Below are 21,786 nucleotides of genomic sequence, written 5' to 3'. Positions count from 1 at the left end.
CCACCCATCCCACCATCAGGGGGAATTCTGAACAAGGTAAGAACAGTCAGAACTAAAGAACAGTTGGCTGTGCGTGCCATCTGCAGGGTGTATAATTGTGGCTCTCATACAGGATGGATTTTGCTCCCCATCGGGTTGATTATCTGTCAGGTTCTCAAGCCTCCCAAATTGGCCACACTTCATGATTTCTCCGATGCTGGCAGCACCTTCATTGTTCCTTGTGCTTCTGCCCAAGGTCTTTATCTGAGATGCTTTCCACTCTCCAGTCTTGGTCTCCCACCTGTAACCATTCCTCTGAACGGTCACACTTAAGTGTCCACTCCTCCGAGCCCCTCCCACAAGAAGCCAACTCCTCCTTCTCCCATTAGCCTGTATCTCATTGTCATCCCGCTTCCTTCACGTCAGATGAACTCAGACACGGGAAGACACCTTGTGTCTTGCCCTGAACCCGATGTAGTAATGTTTAGAGTGTAGGCCCTCAACAACAAAACATATATGCATGCATTAATGATCTTGGTTCTTACAGCCACACTCTGAGGTGGAAGGCAGTTACCCTTATTCTCATTTACAAATGGACATACAGCTCAAAGTTCATTGCCTTGCTCAGGGTTGAATAGTGAGTAAAAGAAATGTTTGTCAAACTGGACCCAGGATCAATAAGCTTCTAGACCCCAAACTGCACACGTAGAGCATCCAGATCTTGGCCTCTCCTACTGTTCCCAGCAGAAGGACAGATGATAGACAGACAGACAGATAGATAGACGATAGACAGATGGCTGATACGTATTAATGGATGCATGCGGGGAGGGTGAGGAGTGGTCAGAGGACATAAATGATAAAAAGCTAATGAGGTAAAACTTTAATAGCTGAATCTAAATAAATGATGACAGCTCAGGGCCTGGAGCCTGCTTGGGATTCTGTGTCTCCCTCTCTCTCTGCCCCTCCCCTGTTCGCACTCTGTCTCTCCCTCTCTCTCAAAAATAACCATTAAAAATAATTTTTAAAAAATTTTTAACGTTTATTTATTATTGAGAGACACAGAGAGACAGAGCATGAGCAGGGGAGGGGCCAAGAGACAGGGAGACACAGAATCTGAAGCAGGTTCCAGGCTCCGAGCTGTCAGCACAGAGCCCGATTTGGGGCTCAAACCCACGAACCATCAGATCGTGACCTGAGCCGAAGTCTGATGCTCAACTGAGCACCCAGGTGCCCCCAAAATAATTTTTTAAAGGGTGTTCTTTGAACTTTTCTTATTCTAACCTCTGTGTAAGCTTGAAATTATTTTCAAAGGAAAAGTCAAAACCACAACAAAATTACCTGTTTCATTCTTCATTGCTAGCTACCCAGCAACTAGCTGTAATGCTAAAATAATCCATTGGGAAGTTAAAAGCGGACGCGATGCTTCAAGAAATGCTCATTTCTGTCTCAGGCCTCTGCACTTGCCGGCCCCTCTGGCTTTCACCGCTGGACGCAGGCAGGACCTGCCACCAGGGGGAAATCTGCCCAAACCCAAACGCACTCTGATTTTCCTCTTAATTTCCAGTTACCCCAACCCACCCCCACCCCTAGCCCCCTCCCCCGGCTTCGAAGGTAGCACACGCACCCTAACTGGGTTTCTGGACACTTTCCTGGGCGTCTTTTCGCTTATTATTTAACAAGGAGGACACAAGTGGGCGCAAACCCATCTCGGTTCACACCTGGAGCCTGTTCCCAAAGGGGGTCACTCCCCAGTGGCTCTTCCCCTGACCTCTCCACTGGGGGTCGGGCAGGCACTGCGAGCGCCTGACCCCCCCCCCCCCCCCCCCCCCCGCTGCCATCTCCTCTCCGCGTTCCCAGCGGCTGAAGGCGCGAGCGGGGGCAGGGGGTGGGGCGGTGAGCGGGAGGAGGGGGCGCGGGGCGGGGCCGCGGGCGCGGGGGGCGGAGCCGCGGGGCGCGGGGAGCAGCCGGGGCCCGCGGGGAAGCAGGCGGCCGCCCCACGGCAGCTGCAGGGCGCGCGGTGCTCGGACCGCGGGAGCCGGGGGTGCGCGCCCGCGGCTCGGCCCATGCGGGCGTCGGGGGCGCGGGGATGAGGGCGCCCGCGCTGCTGCCGCCCGCGCTGCTGACCTGCTGCGGCTGGCTGCTCGCCCCGGTGAGTGCGCCCCGCCACCCGGGTCCGCGCCCTGGCTCCCCGGCTGCGCTGCCCTCCCGCGTCCAGGCGGTGGAGGGTGGGGGGTGGGAGCTGGCCCGAGACCTCCGCCCGCCCGCGCGCGCCCCGCCCCGGGTCTGGGGGAGCTGCGGACCCTTCCCCGCGGCTCAGGGAGATGCGTCTGCAGCCCCGGGTTCGCGGGGCGCGGGACCCAGCTTCCTCCAGGGCGCTGGTCCCGGCGGAGCTGCTCCGGCCGCGTCTTCCCGAGGCGCGGGGCGCCCCGAGCGGGGTCAGGGGACCGGGCTGCGGCCACCTGCACGGGCTTCCCCCGCAGGAGGGAAGTGAGGTGAGGAGTCCCCCACCTCCCGTAGTTGCTCCGGGGTGTCACCGAGGGACACGCTGTGGCTAAAGAAAGTTTTCTCTCGGAAAAATACCCTTTTCGTCGCTACGAGAGCACAGCAGGAAATGATGCCCTGCAGAGCAGTTTGTTAAATGACTGTATTAGTGGGACATTCCTGTCATTTGAAGACCTTTTAAACAAAATTGTCAGCCTTGTGTCTTGCTTCCCCCGTAGAGCGAGGCCGTTGTGGCCGGTTGAGTGCGTATTGCAGCCGGTCCCGGCCCCACCGAGCCCCAGCCCCTCCTGAGGAGGTGAGGCCGAGGGCGGGGCTATGTAGGGAGGTGGTGATCGCACTGCTTGGGGAGCAGAGAACCTACTAACTCCCCTGTCTGGTGCTAAGGCTTAGCAGGCCTCTCCTCCCTCAGAGGAAGGCGGTTGGACAAGACCTTTGTTAGTGGTTTTAATGCTTTGAAAGAGCCAGCGAGTTAGGAGTACCAGGAGTTATTCTGGCTGATGCAGCTTTCATTTCTAAGATGTCCCAAAGTAAGTCCTTGCTCTGCATGTTCCAAGAATGTCAGGAACCACAGTGTCTTTTTATACCTTGACAAACATGTTTTAAGTCAACATAACTTTCCTAATTCTGAAATGTAAACCATTGGCTTGTTCAGATAGGAAGGTACAATCTGTCTGAAACCAGGAGTTTCTACAGTTTGGTGGTTGTCCGAAGTGGGCTGCAGGGAGGCGCTTGGTGTCTTTTTTTTTTTTTTTTTTTTAATTTTTTTTTTCAACGTTTTTTATTTATTTTTGGGACAGAGAGAGATGGTGTCTTTTTTAAAATGAGGGTAGATGTGGCGAAAGTATCAACGTTTCCCTCTTAATTCTGCTCAGAAACTGGATTCCTGGTTAGAGTTCTAGCTGACCTCTTTGATAGTAGGATAATTAAGTATAGATGACCATAGTATACTACCCAGAGCATGACTCTCAGCGTAAAAATAAAATTTTGGTCAGACACGGGAGGGGGTATGCAGCCTGCTGTGTGAGCACTTGGGGTGGGGGGATAAAAACAGAACATTGGGTTTTCATGAAAGCAAATCAGAGAATACTTTCTTCTAAGGCTGAAATGTGTCGTTTTGTCTTTTCACCGTTAATGGGCAATATTAACTGCACCTTTGGTTCCTGCGACCCGTTGGGAGGGGAAATCAACCACCTCTTGTTTGGTGGCAACCACAGTGACGCAGCCCTTCCCACGCTTTGTCTCCCTGCTTACCCCTCTGATCGTCCTGAAAATCTCCTTCACACCAATTCCAAACTTTCAGATGTGACCTGCAGTCTCTACGAATAACGTTATCCTATTAGAGCTCTGTTGAGATGCAGAGGCTGTGGTCCTTAGGTGAGGCGTGTAGGCGTCTGGGCTAGCGTGTGGGCATTGAGAATGGTCTGTGAGGAGATATGTACATCCTTTAATTAAATCAAGGACCACGAAATGGAGGGCTCCAATACTGAAAGATGATTAGGATCGAAGAGCTTTATTACTGCCAGATTAGTACCAACATCATACAGTGTATGATGTTAGTAAGCTGTTTTCCTGCTCAGTAAAAAAAATATTTTATTAGATTTTATGTTTGTTTTAGAATTCCTTCACAAAGTGAATTTGTTTTCATAACCATGCCAGAAATATGAAGGTGACTGCTTTTAAATGAGTGTTATTTGGGGAGCACTTTGGAACCGAAGGGTGTTTTATTTTATTTTGTAGAACTGTTGTTTGACTTTCCTCTTCCGGTGGAATTTTTAGTCACTTCCATTTTTTTAAACCTTGACCAGGTGAACAGTGTTCACCCAGAATGTCGATTTCATCTGGAAATACAGGAGGAAGAGACAAAATGTGCAGAGCTTCTAAGAACTCAAACAGAAAAATACAAAGGTAAGGTAGTCACGGGGTGAGTGTACGGTCCTAGCTAGAAAACCTGACGGGCAGATAGCTGATGCCTCACTCTAAACATTGAGGTTTTAAGGTCACCTGCGTCTTCACGAAAAGGTCTGTTTCCACTGTTTTCTAATGAATGCTGGTAAAACTCCTATGAATATTAGGGGCGGCAGAATCCTTCGCACAATAAACCTTTTAAAAGAAAGCCGTAATCCTTAATAGTAACGGTATCCATCGTTTAACATAATAGCAACAGTTACTGAAATAATTTCATGGGCATTGTTATGCTTTCTTTGCAAAAGCAACTCCCATTTCTACCGAATGAGTATCTGATTTCTTTCCTTTAAAAACTGTAGTCACATCACAGATTATTTTTGTCAAATTAAGAATGGTGGAGGAGCGCATGGGTGGCTCTATCAGTTAAGCATGCAACTCTTGATTTTGGCTCAGGTCATGATGTCATGGTTCATGGAATCAAGCCCTGTGTTGGGCTCCTTGATGAATGTTGCGTGGGGAGTCTGCTTGGGATTCTCTGTCTCCCTGTCTCTTTGCCTCTCCCCTACACACACACACACACACACACTCTGACTCTCTCTCTCTCAAAATAAATAAATAAATAAACAGTAAAAAAAAAAAACCCACCAAATATATAAAAAAAAAAAAAAAAGAATGGTGGAAATGTCAGAAATCAAACAAGAAAATGAGACTTGTGTTTTCCCAAAGACACTATTGTGTCTAACCCCTATTGTGAATACCGTGAATTTGCTCCTTTTATTTTCTCCAGGTCAAAGGACACATGCTGGGACCACATACATTCCAGTTAGACACACTCCAGGTCTATAAACTCAGAAGGTGCTGTGACAACACCCAAATTATAACAGTAGCAAAAACCTTTTGTCCTTCAACTTTCTTTTTCTCTGTCCATTTTCAAATTAAAATCAAAGTAAGACTGTGTTATGTGTTCAAATAGTTTAGTGTCCTGCAGAGGGACTTCAGATCAGACTTACAGACACGGGCTTTGTTCTAGACCAACACTGCCCAGAAGAAATAGAATATGAACCACATAGGGAATTTTTAATATTCTAGTTGCCACATTAAAATAAGTTTTAAAAATGTGAGACTATTTTTAATATACTTTATCCTAATACTTGTATCCAAGTCATTATCATTTCAACTAGTAATCAATATAAAATACTGATGAGAAATTTTACATTTTTTGTATACTAAGTCTTAGAAACCCAGCCTGTATATCCAAATACATCCAAATCTATCATTTCAACTTGTAATCAATAGAAAATATTGATGAGAAATCTACATTTTTTGTATACCAAGTCTTAGAACGCCAGCATTTATTTTGCTCTACAGTTTGGACCCGCCACCTTTCGGGTACTCACCACAGCCAGTGGCTCCCATGCTGGACAGTATGGCACCAGACCTCTACTAACATAGACATCCTGTGCTCTTTCTGGTCCCTTCTGGAGCCTCTGCTTGCTTGGCTGAAAAATGAGGTCTGTGACCCCAGGACTCCTGCAGCCTTAAAGATCTGTGATTTTGGTAATGCACACGTGGCCCTGAGGCCACATCTTCCAAATGGTCTGGTAGAGCTCTGACCAGAGAAAGGCGAATGAAGCAGCTCAGCCCCACAGCAAATGTGGACCAGGCGTCACTCCTGTGCAGAACTCTATGCTGACCACGAGCCAGGTGTGAGGACAGAGGAGACACTGGTTCGGCCAGCCAGAACCTCAAGATGAAACAGTCGTCATGGCCACTGAGGTCTGTTCCCTGTGGTGAAAATTAAGAGATTTAAGACAAATAAATGCTGAGAAGAGACAGACTTAAGAATTGTCTGGTGAGTGGCCAGTGGACCCAGGGCCCTGCAGCTCCGTCCACACTGCCTCCTGCATGAAGGGGGATGGAATGCTGTCTGCTGCATCCTCGGTAGGTGACCCCGGGCCGTCTACAGACTCCTGGAGAGTGGGAACTTTACCCCCTCACGCCATTATTGCACAGTCAAGTTGTTGACGTATTCTGAGGCTGCCCACAAATGGTGTTCACTCACTGGCGTTAATTTTTCTCCTGGAGCATGAACAGATCTGCTTCTTCATGTGAGTTCTTCCAGTCTTCAAAGGGCATTCATTCACAGGCTCCATGGGGCCGAACACGTCCAATTCCTGCAGACTCCCCAGGCCCTCTGCCATCCGCTGTGGATACGCACAGACACTCCCGAAATGGGGGAGGGAAGATTGCCTTGACATGGCTGGCACATGCCCACAGGTTGTACTCGATTTCATGATTGTTGATAGATTGTTTGCAGACAACACACCTGTCCCTCGCGTGCATCTGGGGTCTACTTCCCTCCCCTTGCTTCTCTCACAACTGATGTTTTAGGGAAAAGCTCCTAGAATGCTTAGTGTGTCTTGTTTGTCACTCTTGACTACCCACATTCATCAAGAACATTTTGTTAACAAATAGAAAACTGGCACTGTTTCAGTGGGCAGCAAGGAACACTTAACATTTAAAAACTAGAATATGGTTCATGACTTTCCCTCTGAGGAATCCCCTCACAGTTGGCCAGGGGGTGGCTGGATAACGGACAAAGCAGGACAGAAGGGGCATCTGTAAGTTTGTGCCAGTGACTCACCTCATGGGTGCTGTGTGGCGGGAAACGAGACTAGTTCAGGGAAGTTAGGTTTTCTGCCATTATGAAATAGGATGTTACGATCCACAATCAGGGTTTTTTTAATATATGAAAGATTCTTTATCCCTAGTTGTCTCACATAGTGAGACAACTCTCACATAGTGAGATGGAGTGTGGAATTCATTAGTTCAAAACAATGTCCTTTTAGTTTTACTCTGTTCCAAAGGCACGGGTCTGACCCCTAGTCCCTGGCCAGCCCTTCACGAGTCTCAAGTGTTGGCCTAAGAGAGAGCTGATGGCCGTGTGGCAGGGCAGGGGCAACATGGGACGGTGGGGATGTTAGGAACTGTGGATGGCAGCTCCTCCTTACGACCCTCAGTTACCATGAGGAAATGCAGGTGCCAGCCTTCCCAGTTCCCGTGTTCAGAGAACACGGAAATGCAAACTTATACATAAAATATTCCAATTTCTTAAGAGTTTGCAACTAGTTCTTTTAAAAAGTTTGGCAGGAGACAAGCAAACCCACTCTGGGGCAGACAGACACTGCCTGAAAGCTGTCAGATTCTTGCATGGGACGGTACGAAGACGGGTCAGGACGTTTCCAACATTCATTAGGGTCTCCTTCACACGCCCTTCCTGCCTTCGTCTTCAGGGTCTCAGAGGTGATCTGTCTGTGACCCACACCAGATGGCTGGACGGCAGTATCTAAGTAAGGGCAGAGTCTTTGAAAATCACTAAGTTCACCTTGACATCAGCTGGAGCAGAGAGAACATGGTAGTTTTAGATAGAGGCCGTCAAACATCTTCCTTGTGTGGAGTGGTAGAGAAAAACGTCCCTCGGTTTTCTTGCAATGACAAAGTGTGAGTCCTTAGACATTTTCTTAAATTGAAAATTTTTATTATTACTATTAGCTCTATAGCAAAAATATCTGCGTGTGACCCATTTCACCTTTGGGTCTGCAGGAAGAGCCCGCTAACAGGCCAGCTGCCCTTCAGGAGACAGGTGGCATTGTGACAGTCCTTTAGGCCTGGCCACCCGTCAGCTTCTGTAAAAAGAGACAATTTGTGTTCTAAATTCCTTTTTTTCTTACTTTTTGAAATATACAGAGCTCAAATGCCAGGGTTATAGATAGTAATAAGTCACCAGAATAAAGACACTGTACATGAGGTAAGCCAGGAGCAGAGCGAAGGCATTCTGATCGGATGAAAGTGTACATTTGCTCACTTTCGGCAAAAGTAAAAGTGAGAGGAGACATTAAGGGTCCGTAGTGTCTACTTTTAAATTTGTAGGATTCAGAAATTGGTGTGAAAACAGAAACAAAACCAGCTTTCAGTTATAGTAAGGTGATTCGTATAAATCTGACAAGGAATTCTTTTTATTACATGCTGAATCTAAAACAAACACAAACACATAAATCCAGACAAAATAAACAATTTCAATTCTAAACCCCTTTAAAGTGTTCACTTTATAAGGAAGAAAAGCTTAGGAAGTATTTAGAGCTTTGTCACTTAATATTAATTCATCGACAAGACTAACTTAATGCTCCTAATAGACGTATGAGGCCTTCCGAGGCCACAGGTGCCTAAAAATACAGCTAAAGTCCGGCAGTGCTCCCTAGCGGTGGCCCGGGCTGACCTGCGTGGGGAGGGCATGAGTCAGCTCCTGCAGGCTTTGCCTGTGCACAGATCGGACAGGAACTTCCGTGGGACTTTGTATTATTCCTGCCTAGACCTGGAGGGGTGTGGACTGTGTCTGAGAGGAGCAGAGGTGGCACCTGGGTTTTCCTGGCAGCTCCACCCCCTGAGCTGGACCATGAAGGTGCTGGGCTGAAATGGCCGTGATGGCAAATGTTAGCTTAGGACCAGGGCCATGGGAAGGGCTCCACTAGAAGACTTAACTTTTCTCTGACTTTTTTAAACAAAGGGTGCTTACTACGTTAATTTTGATCGACATGTCAAGAGCTGTGAGGGGTTTGGAGTCCCCATACTTGCAAGCTAACCAGTTGGGCTGCCATGGTTTCACAGATGCCTGCGGGCCTGGGACCCTAGGTCAGAGACAGACTTGACCGCTCCCAGCAAACAGGCAGCTGGGGTGTCATGTTCACATACTCCCTTTCCCCAGATCCCACAGGACTGACGCGGTGCCCGCGGGCGGTTTGTGTCACAGCTGAGAAGCCCTCAGTGTCACGGGAGGCTGCTGGCCCTCCCACCCAGCCTTTGCTCCAGAGAAAGATGCTCTCTCATTTACTGGGTTCAGCCCAGAAGGAGGCACTGTGCCTGTCTGTCAAACCTGTTTCACAGACATTCTCAAAAAGACAGTTGGGACAAAGCTGTCAGCGCTCGTCCCAGGACAGCAGCTTCTCAGTAGGCTTGAATGTCCTTCTTCTTCTCCACAGCATGACTGTTGTAACCACAGCTCGCTGTCCCCCCCACACTGTCCTCAAGGGGGAGAGGGCATTTCATCCCCATCACGGCCCAAGGTCTTACACAGTACTTGGCATTTAAAAAGATACTGAATAAGCTTTTGCTGAACAATTTAATGAAAATTTTCACATTAAAAATTAAGTGATATATGCACATGAAAAAATACCATTCAAAAACGTGTCTAATGGCTAATGTTCCCCACTCCAAACCTCCAGCACCCCTCCCTTACCGCCTAAAGACCGTGCGCACACAGTGTGTAATGCGTCCCCGTTTCCCTTTTGTACAGACGTGAGCCAGGCACCACGTACCCATACACTCCGGTCTGTACTCAGTCTTTCTTTTTGTTTTTAACTTCAGCAATGTATTTGGTCACGCTCTGTATTTAAATATTCTATTAAGAGATGCGTAGTGTTCTAACATACTATTCATCCGTCTGTCCCAGGCTCCTAGGCTTTTAGGGAGCTTACAAGCTGTACTCTAAGGCCTGCATTTGTTCATGTGAATAAAATACTTCACCAGCGTTTGACGGTGGAGTTCAAGCCACTGATCATGAAATTGAAACATTCTCCTCATGTGACTGAATAACTTGTTAGCAGCTTTCTTATTTCTGTGATGGTTTTATCACATAAAATGTAAGTGATTACATCCCATTTTACGTCTCATCTCTTCCTTGCACCTTTTTATCACAAAGGGAACTAAACCTTTCAGAAAATCAAGTGAGGAAGCTGTCTCCTCTGCAGACTCTTCCTGGATCCCCACCTGTCCGAGGCACCTGTTTCTGGCCAGCGTGGCCCGTGCACAGAGAGCCCTGCTGTCACATGCTTCATCTGCTTTGTGGTTGTCTTTCTCCCTGCAGAGCACGAGCCCTTGAAGAGCAAGCTCCATATTCGTGGCTTTCTATCCCTGGTCCTTACAGACACGCGAGCAGATGCGTAAACAGAGTACCCACCGTCTTCTATTCATGTGGGTCTGAAGGGAGGCATTCTGGAAGTTCACGGCACGGCCAAGGAGAATGCAGCTGCCCTTCTGATGTCAGTGTGGTGCTAGAGGCCTGCTTCTTCCCCCTCCCCTCCCCACTGACGTGGTGGGCTCTTGTTCTAGTCCAAATATCTCTTTGGGCCGATAGATTAAATAGCCTGATCTGTTTTTTCCCATTGAACTGGGTCTTTTTTTTTTTTTCTGGACTAGATTTCTCGTAATTCTCAACTCCTTAGAATCAGCTAGTAGCCTTGGTTATATAAATAATCAATAATCATTTATTGAATTTTCTGAAAGTAATGACTCTAAGTTTACTTTTTACAGGAAAAAAATCTCACTGAGAAAGATTCTACCTTGAATTAAATTTTTATGTTTAGACTCACAACAGGAATCATAAACAAGAAATCGGTTTCTCGTAAGTGAGATACCTGCACACCTAGAAGCCACGGCGATCGCTGATCTCATTTGGAAGAAGAAGCCTATAACCTGAGGTTAAATCCCAGGAAGGGACTTCGAAGTGGGCTCGCACTGCACTGATTCAGACCAGGGTCACTTCTCCTGTCCTTCCTTCTAAGACCGGCCCAAGTCCCTGGTGCTGGTGACCCCAAGGCTCAGCTCAGCGGCTCAACGATGGCCTTCACTGCTTCTGCCTCTTTGCTTCGTGTGTTCCCCTCTAAGCCCAAATTTCTTCCTTCCCCCAGATTCTCACAGGACCAGTGGCATGTTCTCCTGCTCTTCTGGTTGGTGGGAATTGGGCTGTAAAGCCGGGTTTCTTCTCCAGATGACCCTGGCAGCACAAGTTCTGATTCGACTGATGTTCTGTTGTTTCCCGTTTGCGCACCCGTCACGTGCAGTGTGTACAGGCGGGAGTTTCTACAGCCTGCTGTCTCTGGGGTCTTTTGCCCTGGCACGAGAGCCCTGTGGAGGCCCCCAGCCCCCCCGCACCTGTGCTCTGTGCACACACGTCAGACAGAGCCGCGGTTTCTGCCGGGCGCTGGCTGTCCTGGCACGGGCCCAGTGCTGCCTTCGGAGGATGGAAGGTAACGAGTATCACTATGGCGTGACCCCCTCAGATCCTTGGTGGATTTTCTCCTGCACGGTTTTGATTGTTGGGCAGCCCTTCCTGACAAGGACTTGGAGATTTGAAGGTGTTCAGTTGCAAGGCTTTGTAGGGTTTTCTGGGTCAAGCACCAATTCTGGGGAGCTGCTTTGAAATGCCCTGTGGCCAAGCCTCTGGTTTTGAGCGGCTGCCTTGTATCATGGCATGAGTGAAAATGAGGCTGTCTTGTCATTTGCGGACACATTGGCTGAGTCTGTCTTTCATTAATTTTTTCAGCATGTTTTTATGGAGTGTATACCAGGAGGGAAGGCATAAAGCGAAATTGGACGGAACATGATCACCCCCCCTCGGAACCCCAAATCACGTCCCCAGCGGCATGGGGTGAGCAGGGATAACAGGGCTTTGAGTCAAAAGGCAGTAGGATTTCTGAGGGGAAACCAGAGAATGTAGGCATACAATAACATCAGTTTACTTGGAACCAGAAACTGACAGTGATAGAAAAATGATTAAGGACTTACATCATCTTTACTCAGAGATAAGACAGAGTGAGGGTGGGTGGGAACACTACCAAGAAAAATTGATGCTTTTTGATAATAAGCTAATCAGCGGCCAGTATTTTGCGAATTTACTACACACACTTTATGCACAGCAGTCCTCCTGTTCAGTGACGTCATGTGTCCTGTGTCAGACCTGGGATGGATTCACTCCCACCTGGCGGCTCCCAGACACCCCGCCACCAGGCCAAGCCCTTTTGCATCTCGGTATTGCTTCTGTCATGACAGTGAGCACACGCCCTCTTGTACTGCAGGCGTCCCTTCTCCGGGTTCCTCAGCCTCTTGGCACAAAGGCTTCTGCTGGAGGGACCCTTCCTTTCTGGCACGGATTGATCTGAGAAGCACAGGCTGTGCAAATTCCACCAGCGTGCAGGGCAGAGGGAGGCACCAGGCATGCTGCGTCCCTGAGAGGCTGGGCCCTGTCTCAGGACGAAGGAGGCAGGTGTGCACACGGCAGATGTCAGGGCAGCCCTCCATCCTGATCTGGATCAAGGCGCGTCGAAGTATAGAAATGCGGAAGAACATTCTGAGAGTCTCGTCCAAAGTTGGTGGCAGACAGAGCTCAGGTCCCTGGCCTCCTAGTCAAATGCTGTTTTTACAAAGCCATGTTTGGTATCTTAGCGAGAACATGCTTTAGAAAAGGATTTTCCTTCCTCTTTAGTGTCTGCTTCAAAGAGACAGGAGATTCCTTTGACACTACACGACCTGTTAGCCGAGACTGTGCTTAAGTCTCTTGAGTGCTCACTTTAACTGTCAGCATGTTCAGCTGAAGCTACCTCTTTGCATAAGGGATTCCGTCATTTGTGAAATCAGCATTTCCTTTTCTCTGGCCTACAGTGATGGTTTTGAAGTTTCGGGACAGGACCTTGATTGGTACCTTGTGTCTTTGGCCTTAGTTTCCTCATCACACCCCTGGTGGGGTCCCTCAGTCCTCTGCTCTTCAGTGTGGACATAGGCCTGTCACCGGCTGCTGTGGTCTTTCTGCAGGTGGAGACCGGGAGGTCCGGGATGAAAGATCCATGGCCCAGAGCATTCCCAGACGTCTGCACCCCCCTGGGATGGCATGCTTACTGGGACTCAGTCAGCAGTGCTCTGGCAGCCCAAGAGCTACTTCCGAAGACTCCCTCCCTCCTATCCCAGGGAGATATTAACACAGCTTTTTAAATCTGTGACTTCTTCCCAGCTCCTTCCTTTCCTGCGGAGAGAGGACAGAGGCCTCTTTGGGAGGGCAGTGGGGGTGCAGCCAGGATGCCTGGTGGGGCCCTGCCCACGTAGCCCCAAAGACAAGGGCAGCACGTCCTTCCTACCGCCCCTTCCCCGGCACTTCAGCTCTGTCCCGTGAGCCCCTGGGCTCAGTACCCTGAGACACTAAAAGATCCACGCAAGCCCGTCTGCCTGCTCCTCAGGAGTTCAGAGGAGGGAGTGTTTCCACTGGGGGGCCGGGTGCTGGCTGTGTTCTCAAGCTCCGAGAGGCAGGGCTTGGACCAACAGTGAAGGGGAGAGGCACGCGTTGGGAGTGCAGGGCGTCAGCCCGGGGAAGGGCTAGGAACAGGGAAAGGAAAACGGATTTGACCCCCAGCCTGGATTGCTGAGAATAAAGAGCCTACCGAGGGATTCTGGAAAGTGAGCTGCACCTCAGGCAGGCTCTTGGGGCAGACGCTTCTGAGAGGAGTCGTTAGGGTGGCCCTGGGAGCGGAGCAGCCTGCTAAGTGAGTAACATCCCAGGCGGGACGTGAAGGTGTCCGCTGTAGGGGAGGAGGGGAAGAGCCGTTGCCACAGATGGTGCAGCCAGCAGCCCAACTGCGGAGAGGTGGCGACCGGGAGGCCCTGGGGGCTGGACGGTGTGAGTCAGCTGCCCTCCAGAAGTGCAAAAGGAGCCGGAGACAGAGCTGAGGGCCGAGGAAGAGGTGCCTTGGGGTGGGGACCACTGAGTCCACGTGGGAGCCGAAGAGAGAGGCAGAGGCAGAGGGCCGCTGAGCGGGTGGGACTGTGGCAGGCCTTGCGTGCAGACGCGAGCTCAAGGGCAGAGCTGAAGGAAGAGGCGGGCAGGGAGGACAGGGTGAGGTATCAGGGGCCCCCACACTCCCGGGGGGATGGGGCTGAGGAGGTCACCAGACCTGGACCCGGGGCACTGACTGGCAGACACTCGTGGGGACCCTGGCGGCTGTGTCGTACTGGCCTTCTTAACAGCTGCACTTCCCACAGCGGCCGGTCCCAGAGGGAGCTGGAGTGCCCTTGGCTTGGAGGAGCAGGGTCGGGCGTGTCTGTGCTTGGGCTGGTTCTCACACCCAGGGTCACACTCTGCTGTGCGCCTGCTGTGATGTGTGTGAGGACAATTTGTCACGCTCCTCATAACACTGGTAGATCTATGTCCTGGAACGATCCTGGGAAGTCACCCAAGTCCCGATCATAAATCTGTGGAGGATTATCCTGGGAATAACATGGCAGGAGGCCCAGCATATTAGCCTCTCAGCAGAGCAGTGCCCTGCCCCGCCTGGAGTTCACATGGTCCCGACTTGTCGAAGACATTGGGAGCAAGGCTTTGGAGAATTTTTGACATTTAAGGAAACAGAGGCTGCTTGTAAACGGCGATGACAGCAAACACTTCAGTGAGTGAAAGGCACAAGCTGGTTGACACGATTTAGCACACACATCAGTTTCCCTAAACCGACACCATTTCAGGGCCTTACACAGGCTTCTGAAGGCGGCCTGAGGAGGGTGTGGGTGCTGCCCTGGCCTTTGAGGTGTTGGCGGCCCATCCCTGGGCAGCGGTGCTGACCGGAGGGTCCCACCCACAGGCATCAGATTCACTCAGGCTCAACTTGGAGGACATTCTGATGTTTGGGATTTATTGGGTTTGGCATATTTTTAAATTTAAAAAAAAAAAATTTTTTTTAATTTATTTTTGAGGGAGAGAGAGAGACAGAGCATGAGCTGACGAGGGGCAGAGAGAGAGAGAGGGAGACACAGAATCTGAGGCAGGGCTCCAGGCTCTGAACTGTCAACACAGAGCCTGATGCGGGGCTTGAACCCACGAACCGTGAGATCATGACCTGAGATAAAGTTGGACACTTAACCACCTGAGCCACCCAGGCGCCCCAAATTTGGCATATTTTTAAAACATGTGAGTTCAAACTTGATCTCTTTTTTGAAAAATCCTTTTGTTTGGTTAACAGCCTTGGTTAATTCTGGGTTTTGAGTCTTGGTTTAATGTGAGTTTGAGTCCCAGAATATGACTCTCACTAATGGAATCCACCTGCACCACCAACCCCAAAATAAAACTTTCCTGCTTCCAGATGCAAAGTTTCAAAGCGATCTATTATAAAGTGCCATCCAGCGGCAACGTCGTAGCAAATGGTATTTCCAGACCTTAGTTGTAGTTCGCCTCCAGGCTACTGAGAAGAGCATTACTTCATTCGGCACCCTAATTAGACAGAATATTGGGGTATCCTGGCATTGTCTGAAAAATACCTTCCCTGTAAAATATTCCTTGTAGCACCTTAAATGTCTCTGGAGTCCAGGTCGGCTGTGGGACCTGGGTTTTCTAATGTGTAAAATCGAGGTGTCTCACAAGTGACCTACAGAAGCAGTATGGCCCCAGGGCCTCATCCAGGCCTGCTTAGCTGTTTCTTTCAGGGACCTAAGGCTTAGGGACCTGCTTTGTGGACTCATGCACAAGCCCCAGGAATGATGAAGCACCAGTCTCCAGCTGATGTCTCTGTGGTGTATTCTCCTGCTGTATCTTGGTCAAGGCCCTCCTGACAGAGGTAACTCGTGATAGTGCAGCCTTGGGAACATAGTAGCTGCTCACTAAACACGGGTTGAAGAAATGAATACTTGTTACTGCAGGTGATAAGAGGGCGTGGCTCATGTCAGCTACGAGCCTGTTACATCACGAAGAAAGTGCAGGCTTTTGGTTGGACAGTGTGTTGTTTCGTTTCTGCCTCCACGGACAACAGACAGCTAGGTTGTCACCATGCCCCAAGCTTGTTCTATCAACTTGTCTTCCAGACCCTTCCGGGAACACGCTTCTGGCGTGTGCTTGTCTTTCACCTACACTGATGGTCTGTGAATGTCCAGAGCACATTCATTAGTCCTGAAGAGTTACTGCATTGGCTACGTCCCCTCAAAAGGCCCCTTTCTGCTGTGCTTCTGCCAGTAAGCATTATTTTCATCATTCCTGATTGCAACATTGTAAAAACATTTTTTAATGTTTATTCACTTTTGAAAGAGACAGAGCATGAGCAGGGGAGGGGCAGAGAGAAAGGAGACACAGAATTCGAAGCAGGCTCCAGGCTCCAAGTCATCAGCATAGAGCCCAACGCAGGACTTGAACCCATGAACCGTGAGATCATGACCTGAGCCAAAGTCAGACACCTAACCGACTGAGCCACCCAGGCGCCCCATGATTGCAGCGTTTTTAAAGCAGCATTTGGCACCATACCCAGCTTAGCAAATGCATGGATGTATCTTGCCGTATCTTACTGGTAAATATTTTAAGAACAAACGATGTAAATATGCATCCTTAGAACAACAGAAAGAAGGAATCCCTCATCTAGTAAGATTTGATCATCACTTTTCGGGCTCAGATTAACTAGGGTTCTATAGGATTTAGCGTAACAGGATATTTGTAATTGGCCCCCAACTGGCAACATGCAAAGAATATACAAGGAGGAAACCAGAAACCCAGGGAAGGACTGGTGGGAAAATTTAGGAGTGGGAAGTGTGTTTTGGAGCCTCCGGACCCAGTGGCAGGTTTACCGGTGATTCTGTCCACTGTCCACAGGGCTGGGAATCTGGACCTGCTGGGCATCTCCAGGCAGCTTCCTTTGGACTTTGTCAGCCACACTGGGGAGCCTTGTTTACAGTAAATGCTGAGACGAGCCCAGCACAAAGTGTTCTCTGCTTCTGGCAGTGCTGGAGGGAGGACTTCCGTGTCTCTACCTCATGCACCCTGAGCTCGGGACACAGAGACCCTCCCTGGGGTCCTTCCTGTGCTGTGTGCTCAGCTCAGGCTCCTGGGAAACCCTGCCTTGAGTGTCGGAAGTGGTCTCTGTGTGTATGGGGTGGTCTCTGAGCAGAAAGTCAAAGCTGGGTAGGGAGGAGAGTGTTAAGTTGTTGCCATTTCTGCCCATTGAAGACTCCAGAAGCAGAATTAGGTCTGAGAGCAGAAATTACAAGTAGCCCAGTTTTGACTGCAGGACATGGGACAAATCTTACAGTGACCTGAGGCCCCGAGGTGGGAGGGTTACTTGATGATGTGCTGACCGCCACTGGGAGAAATTAGAGGGTCCAGAGCTGCCCGTTGGGGCTACATCTGGTCCTTTGAATCCTGGGTGCCTACCAGTATGTGGCGTCTAGAGTGAGGGGAGAATGCTGGTCACAGAGTCTTCCTGGCTCTGGGGCTCTCGGAGACTTGCGTGTGTGTTCACCTCTTCGTGAGCACCTAGCAGGAAAGGAAAAGTTCGTGTCCCCTCAGTGAGCCTGGTGCAGCACGGCCCTGGGGCCAGCTCTGCGGGGCCAGCAGGCAGGGGCTGGGCAGCAGTCGGCTTGTCTGGGGATTCAGGTCAGAACAAATGGCTGTGTTCACAGACAAAGCACTGTGTACAAAAGGTTTCTTCCAACTAAATTGGTGAGTCATTCCATTGAACTTTTAGTTCTTTAAATTGATAATAGGCATGGAGGGGGGCTGGAAATGGGAAACAGATCAATGACTTTGATGACCAAAAGGAAGAGACCATTATATAAGAATTTTAGAGCTCAGAGGATCTGTGGAAAGCTCCTAGGTGGCTGCCAAGCCAAGCCTGTCGGGACTCCTCCAGTTCTCACTCGGATGGGAGGGACTGAGAACACAGTTCACACGGCCCAGGCATTCCTGGTGGCAGGCCGCATGGTGAGGCCGCATGTGCTGCGGGGCTCTTGTCTCAGCTTTTGTCTGGTTCATCCTTGTCCTACAGGAACAGAGTGCAAAGCGGGGCTCTGTCTTCAGTCAATAGCAATGAGTGAGCCCTCTGAAAGCAAAAGGGAGTAGCTGCTTTGGAGGCGTTTTCAGGGCCTATGGGATGACTCCCCATGAGGGCACAGGCCACGGCCTCATCCCTGAATTCGTCCTTGTCCTCTGCCCAGGAGCCGGCCTGCAGGGACCAGGGGCTGTGGCTGAGAGACAGAAGCCCTGTCCGACTGCACAGGGAAGGAGGGGGTGGAGGTTTCCACCAAGAGAGACTCTCAGCCTTCCAGACACACTGGGCACATCTCCCCCTTGCCCGCCCAGCCCTCGCTGCCCCTGCCACACCACAGGCCGCTGGCTGCCCATATCTGATCGGGAAACCAGACTGTGCCTCAGCCCACAGTCATCAGAAACTCGAGGGGCACAGCCTGCATTTCCCACTGGGCAGGCACGAAGGGACGGCGCCCTCTCAGATCAGGTCTGGCACAGGCATATCAGCACACGGTTTAACAAACATGAGAATTGTGAGTTTCCCTGCATGCTGCACGCTAGACTGTTAGGAGAGGGACGTGGGCACAGTGTCTCCCTTCTCCTCTTTCGTGGGCTCATCTGACGTGGAAACATGCTTCCAGTGGGTATAGAATGCACACCTGGAAAAATACGTCGAATTTTAAAGACATATTTCAGTGAGGTGCTTTTACTGTGACCTTAAGTACTGAGAAGTCCTCAGTGGACAGATGCTGGGGCAGTGGGATTTGATGAGGGCTTGGATGTGTTCCCAGTGGGTCTCATGACCTGAGACAGTCTCGCAGCCTCTCGAGGTAGGACCTCCCCGCCGCACAGCAGTGTTTCCCAGATGAGCTGTGAGTCTCTTCCCGATGACACGATTTTGCGTCTTTTAGAATGATTGTCCCACTGACCCTCGGAACAGTCACGTTTCCTACTTTCTTTTTGTCCCTGGCAAAGCATTGGTACTTATTTTGAGGGACCGATGAGGGCAATGACAAATGGAGTGAGAGGTGACATTTGTTTTTAAAGTGCTTTTCCCTATTCAGAGATGTCCAGTGATTAATCTGGCCTGAGTCACCCCAGACCAAAATACAGGCCACAGGGGCTGCAGGGGAGCGGCCCCCCGGGGCAGCCCCTGCAGAGGCCCCACACCCCTGGGCAGAGCCGCCTGCCTGGTACTTCCAGGGACTGCCTCATGGGCTGCTGCCCCCAAGACTGGGCCCCCTGGCTGTCGACACCCCACCCTGCTTAAGTCCCTAACACACAGAGGCTGTGTGGGCCAGGGGTTCAGGCTCTTGTGCCTGCCTCTTCCTCTGTGCAATATACACCTTTGGCCTTTTGGGGTTTTGGTGACACAATGAGTTCACGTGTCCAGATTTGAGGGCAGTGTCTCGCCCACAGGAGGTGTTCTCTCTGTCAGCTCTGCCACCATCACCACTAACACTGTGGCCCCGTCTGTTTCTCTTAGTGGCCACATCTGAGGGGCTGGTTGTCGGGCTCAACTCCTGGGTTTGTGGAGGTGCAGAGGAGGGGCGGGCACTTCAGCACCCTTAGGAGCACGTGAGGCACTGTCCCTGCCTGGTGAGCATCCTCTTGCCTCGTAGCCTCTAAATTTTCTGCCCGGGGCGCTGTCAGGGATCACCTCCACTTTGCAGCGAGGGAAACTGAGGTTTAGAAAAGTTAAGCACGTGCTTGTGGTCGGAACCAGATGTGCTATTTTTCTAGTCTTTCTTGAGCAAGGTTTAAAAACTAAAAAGTAAATGAAAACTCAGCATCTGTCATGAAAGCCCTTGGATTTGATGGTGTGTTTCCACTGCGGGCTGAGGATCCCAGACGGAGGCCTTTCCCCTTTTCCCCTCCTGCCTCTGTTATTAAGTACTTCTCAGTGTCTCCCCCGCCCCCATCTTCTCATGCGCATGAACTCTCAAGCCACCCGCACGACAGAGACAGGGACCAGGACAGAGGACCCGTCTCTGTCTCACTGCATCAAAACCATTTCTTTCGCGTGTTCACGCAGTTGGACTCGGCTGACAGCGTTTCATATACAGCTTCTGGAAGCCAGTAAAATGGTTCCTAGCAGAGTACGCCTCCACAGCCAACCCACTGAAATTCCTCTTCCGGGACTTTGCTCAGGATTCTGGCAGTGGGGACGGCAGAGAAGTCCATCTACAGAAACCGCCCCTGGAGAGGCACGGGGCTCCCACCTGGCGAATGCCCGGTTAACAGGGAAGAAGAAAGGCTCCTTGGCCAGCAGCCGTTGTGCCCACTGAGGGAGCTCTGGGCAGGCCTCCCAAGCTTCCCTGCAATGTCTGATTCCGGAAGAAGCTTTGCTGCTGTGACTTTAAACTTACATTGAGTTTTTGAATGCGGGAAGTTATTGGTAATGTTTACTCTTAAATGTGGAGGGAGGCATACTGCCAACCAGTGCCCAGCCAGAAACAGTTTTCTCTTTCTCTCCTCTCCCCACTCACCTGTTCCTGCGGCCCACCCCTCACTCTGTCTAGAGCCCGGAGACTCAGAGGACAAGGCCTCCCGATGCAGGTCTCCCAGCCTCTCCTCCACAGGCAGGGCTGCAGCCACGGAGTACCCCCCACCCCACCCCCCATCACTACTCACTGCTTCCTGGTGCATGCTGGCAAATGGGCCTCCATCACTCTGTGAATGTGGGAACCTCACAGTCCATCTCTAAGAGCCGGGCCCACCAGGGTTTCCTAAGCTTCTCTCTCCAGGAGTTGGTATTTGTAAGGGACTGGATTCTCTCATGGTCGAAAGGTAGATGGGTCGTGGCATGGCTACCGCCCACAGTGCCCCAGGAACCTCACACAGAGAGGGCAGTATCCTCTCACGGGGTGTGTGGCCGTGGTCACAGCCTCGTCTGAAACATAAATCCTGATGTTTGCTGCAGGAGCACTGACAGGCATCCCTCTGTGCACATGTGCAGGTGCGAAGGGACTTCTCTGCAGTGGGTGGGTCACAGCTGTGTGGACGAAGCACAGCCTCACAGGCCTCCTTCCTGCAGAAAGTGTGACATGACAGGAGTGAGATGCACGTTGTGCTTTCCCTGAAAATTCGTTGGTGTTTATGTCATTGAGATAATGAGAAAAAAATCCAGAAGTCAAAGCAACACAGGCACCGTCTTCTGTGAGAGTTATGACTTGCCTGGAAATATTTTAGAAAATTTGGTAGAAGGATTAGTTTCCTTTTAATCATGGCAGATTCCTCCCCACGTGGTGAGACTCTGCCCTCTGACGAGATGATCTCAAGAAGGTTGAGCTACAGGTGCCTCCTTAGAGTTCGGTTCTCTGTGCCCGTGTTTCCAGCACATCCACGTGAACGTGTTCTAACAGCAGCCTTTCCTGAACGCTGCTCACCAACGTCCTGTGTGTACCCCATTGACAATGCTGTGAGGTTTAAGAAAAGTCTGCAGGCCGCACACGTGGAGGGTCAGTTTTTCCAAGCTGCTGAGTCTAGAGTGCGGTTTACGTTGGGCACCTGTACTTGCTCTTCCCTTGGAATTGGCAGGTTCGCCCCAGGCAACTTGGCCAGGCTCCTGGCGAGGGCTCTCCCTGCCCACCTGTCACCCCCCTGCAGCCTCTGGGACACTTTGCAACATACAAGTGCCCCCTAAAGCTGTCACTCACCCTACTGCTCCATGAAATAGCATGCAAGCTGATGGAGAGCCACAGAAGCACTTGTCTCTGAGAAAACTAGCGTGTGTGCTCTGGGAAGACTAGGAAAAGCGAGGTGCCGAACAGTGGTAGAGTTGGAGGTGAGAATGACAGCTGGGG

General features: G+C 50.5%; 1 protein-coding gene across 3 annotated transcripts in view; it reads left to right on the top strand.

The window, feature by feature from the left end:
• The first annotated feature begins 1,939 nt into the window (after positions 1–1,939).
• Positions 1,940–21,786, top strand: part of VIPR2 (vasoactive intestinal peptide receptor 2) — a 70,564-nt gene continuing 50,717 nt past the window's right edge. For all 3 annotated transcript variants that reach the window (XM_078436911.2, XM_078436910.2, XM_078436905.2), the window contains exons 1-2: positions 1,940–2,128; positions 4,287–4,386. In XM_078436911.2, the coding sequence (XP_078293037.1) occupies positions 2,066–2,128; positions 4,287–4,386 (163 nt within the window). In that variant the 5' untranslated portion in view covers positions 1,940–2,065. The remainder of the gene's footprint in view (positions 2,129–4,286; positions 4,387–21,786) is intronic.

Source organism: Panthera onca, chromosome A2, assembly GCF_046562875.1.
Source record: "Panthera onca isolate mPanOnc1 chromosome A2, mPanOnc1 haplotype 2, whole genome shotgun sequence".
NCBI classification, from domain to species: Eukaryota; Metazoa; Chordata; class Mammalia; order Carnivora; family Felidae; genus Panthera; species Panthera onca.
The sequence above is the reverse complement of the archived record's forward strand: the minus strand, read 5'-3'. Positions and strand labels throughout refer to the sequence as shown.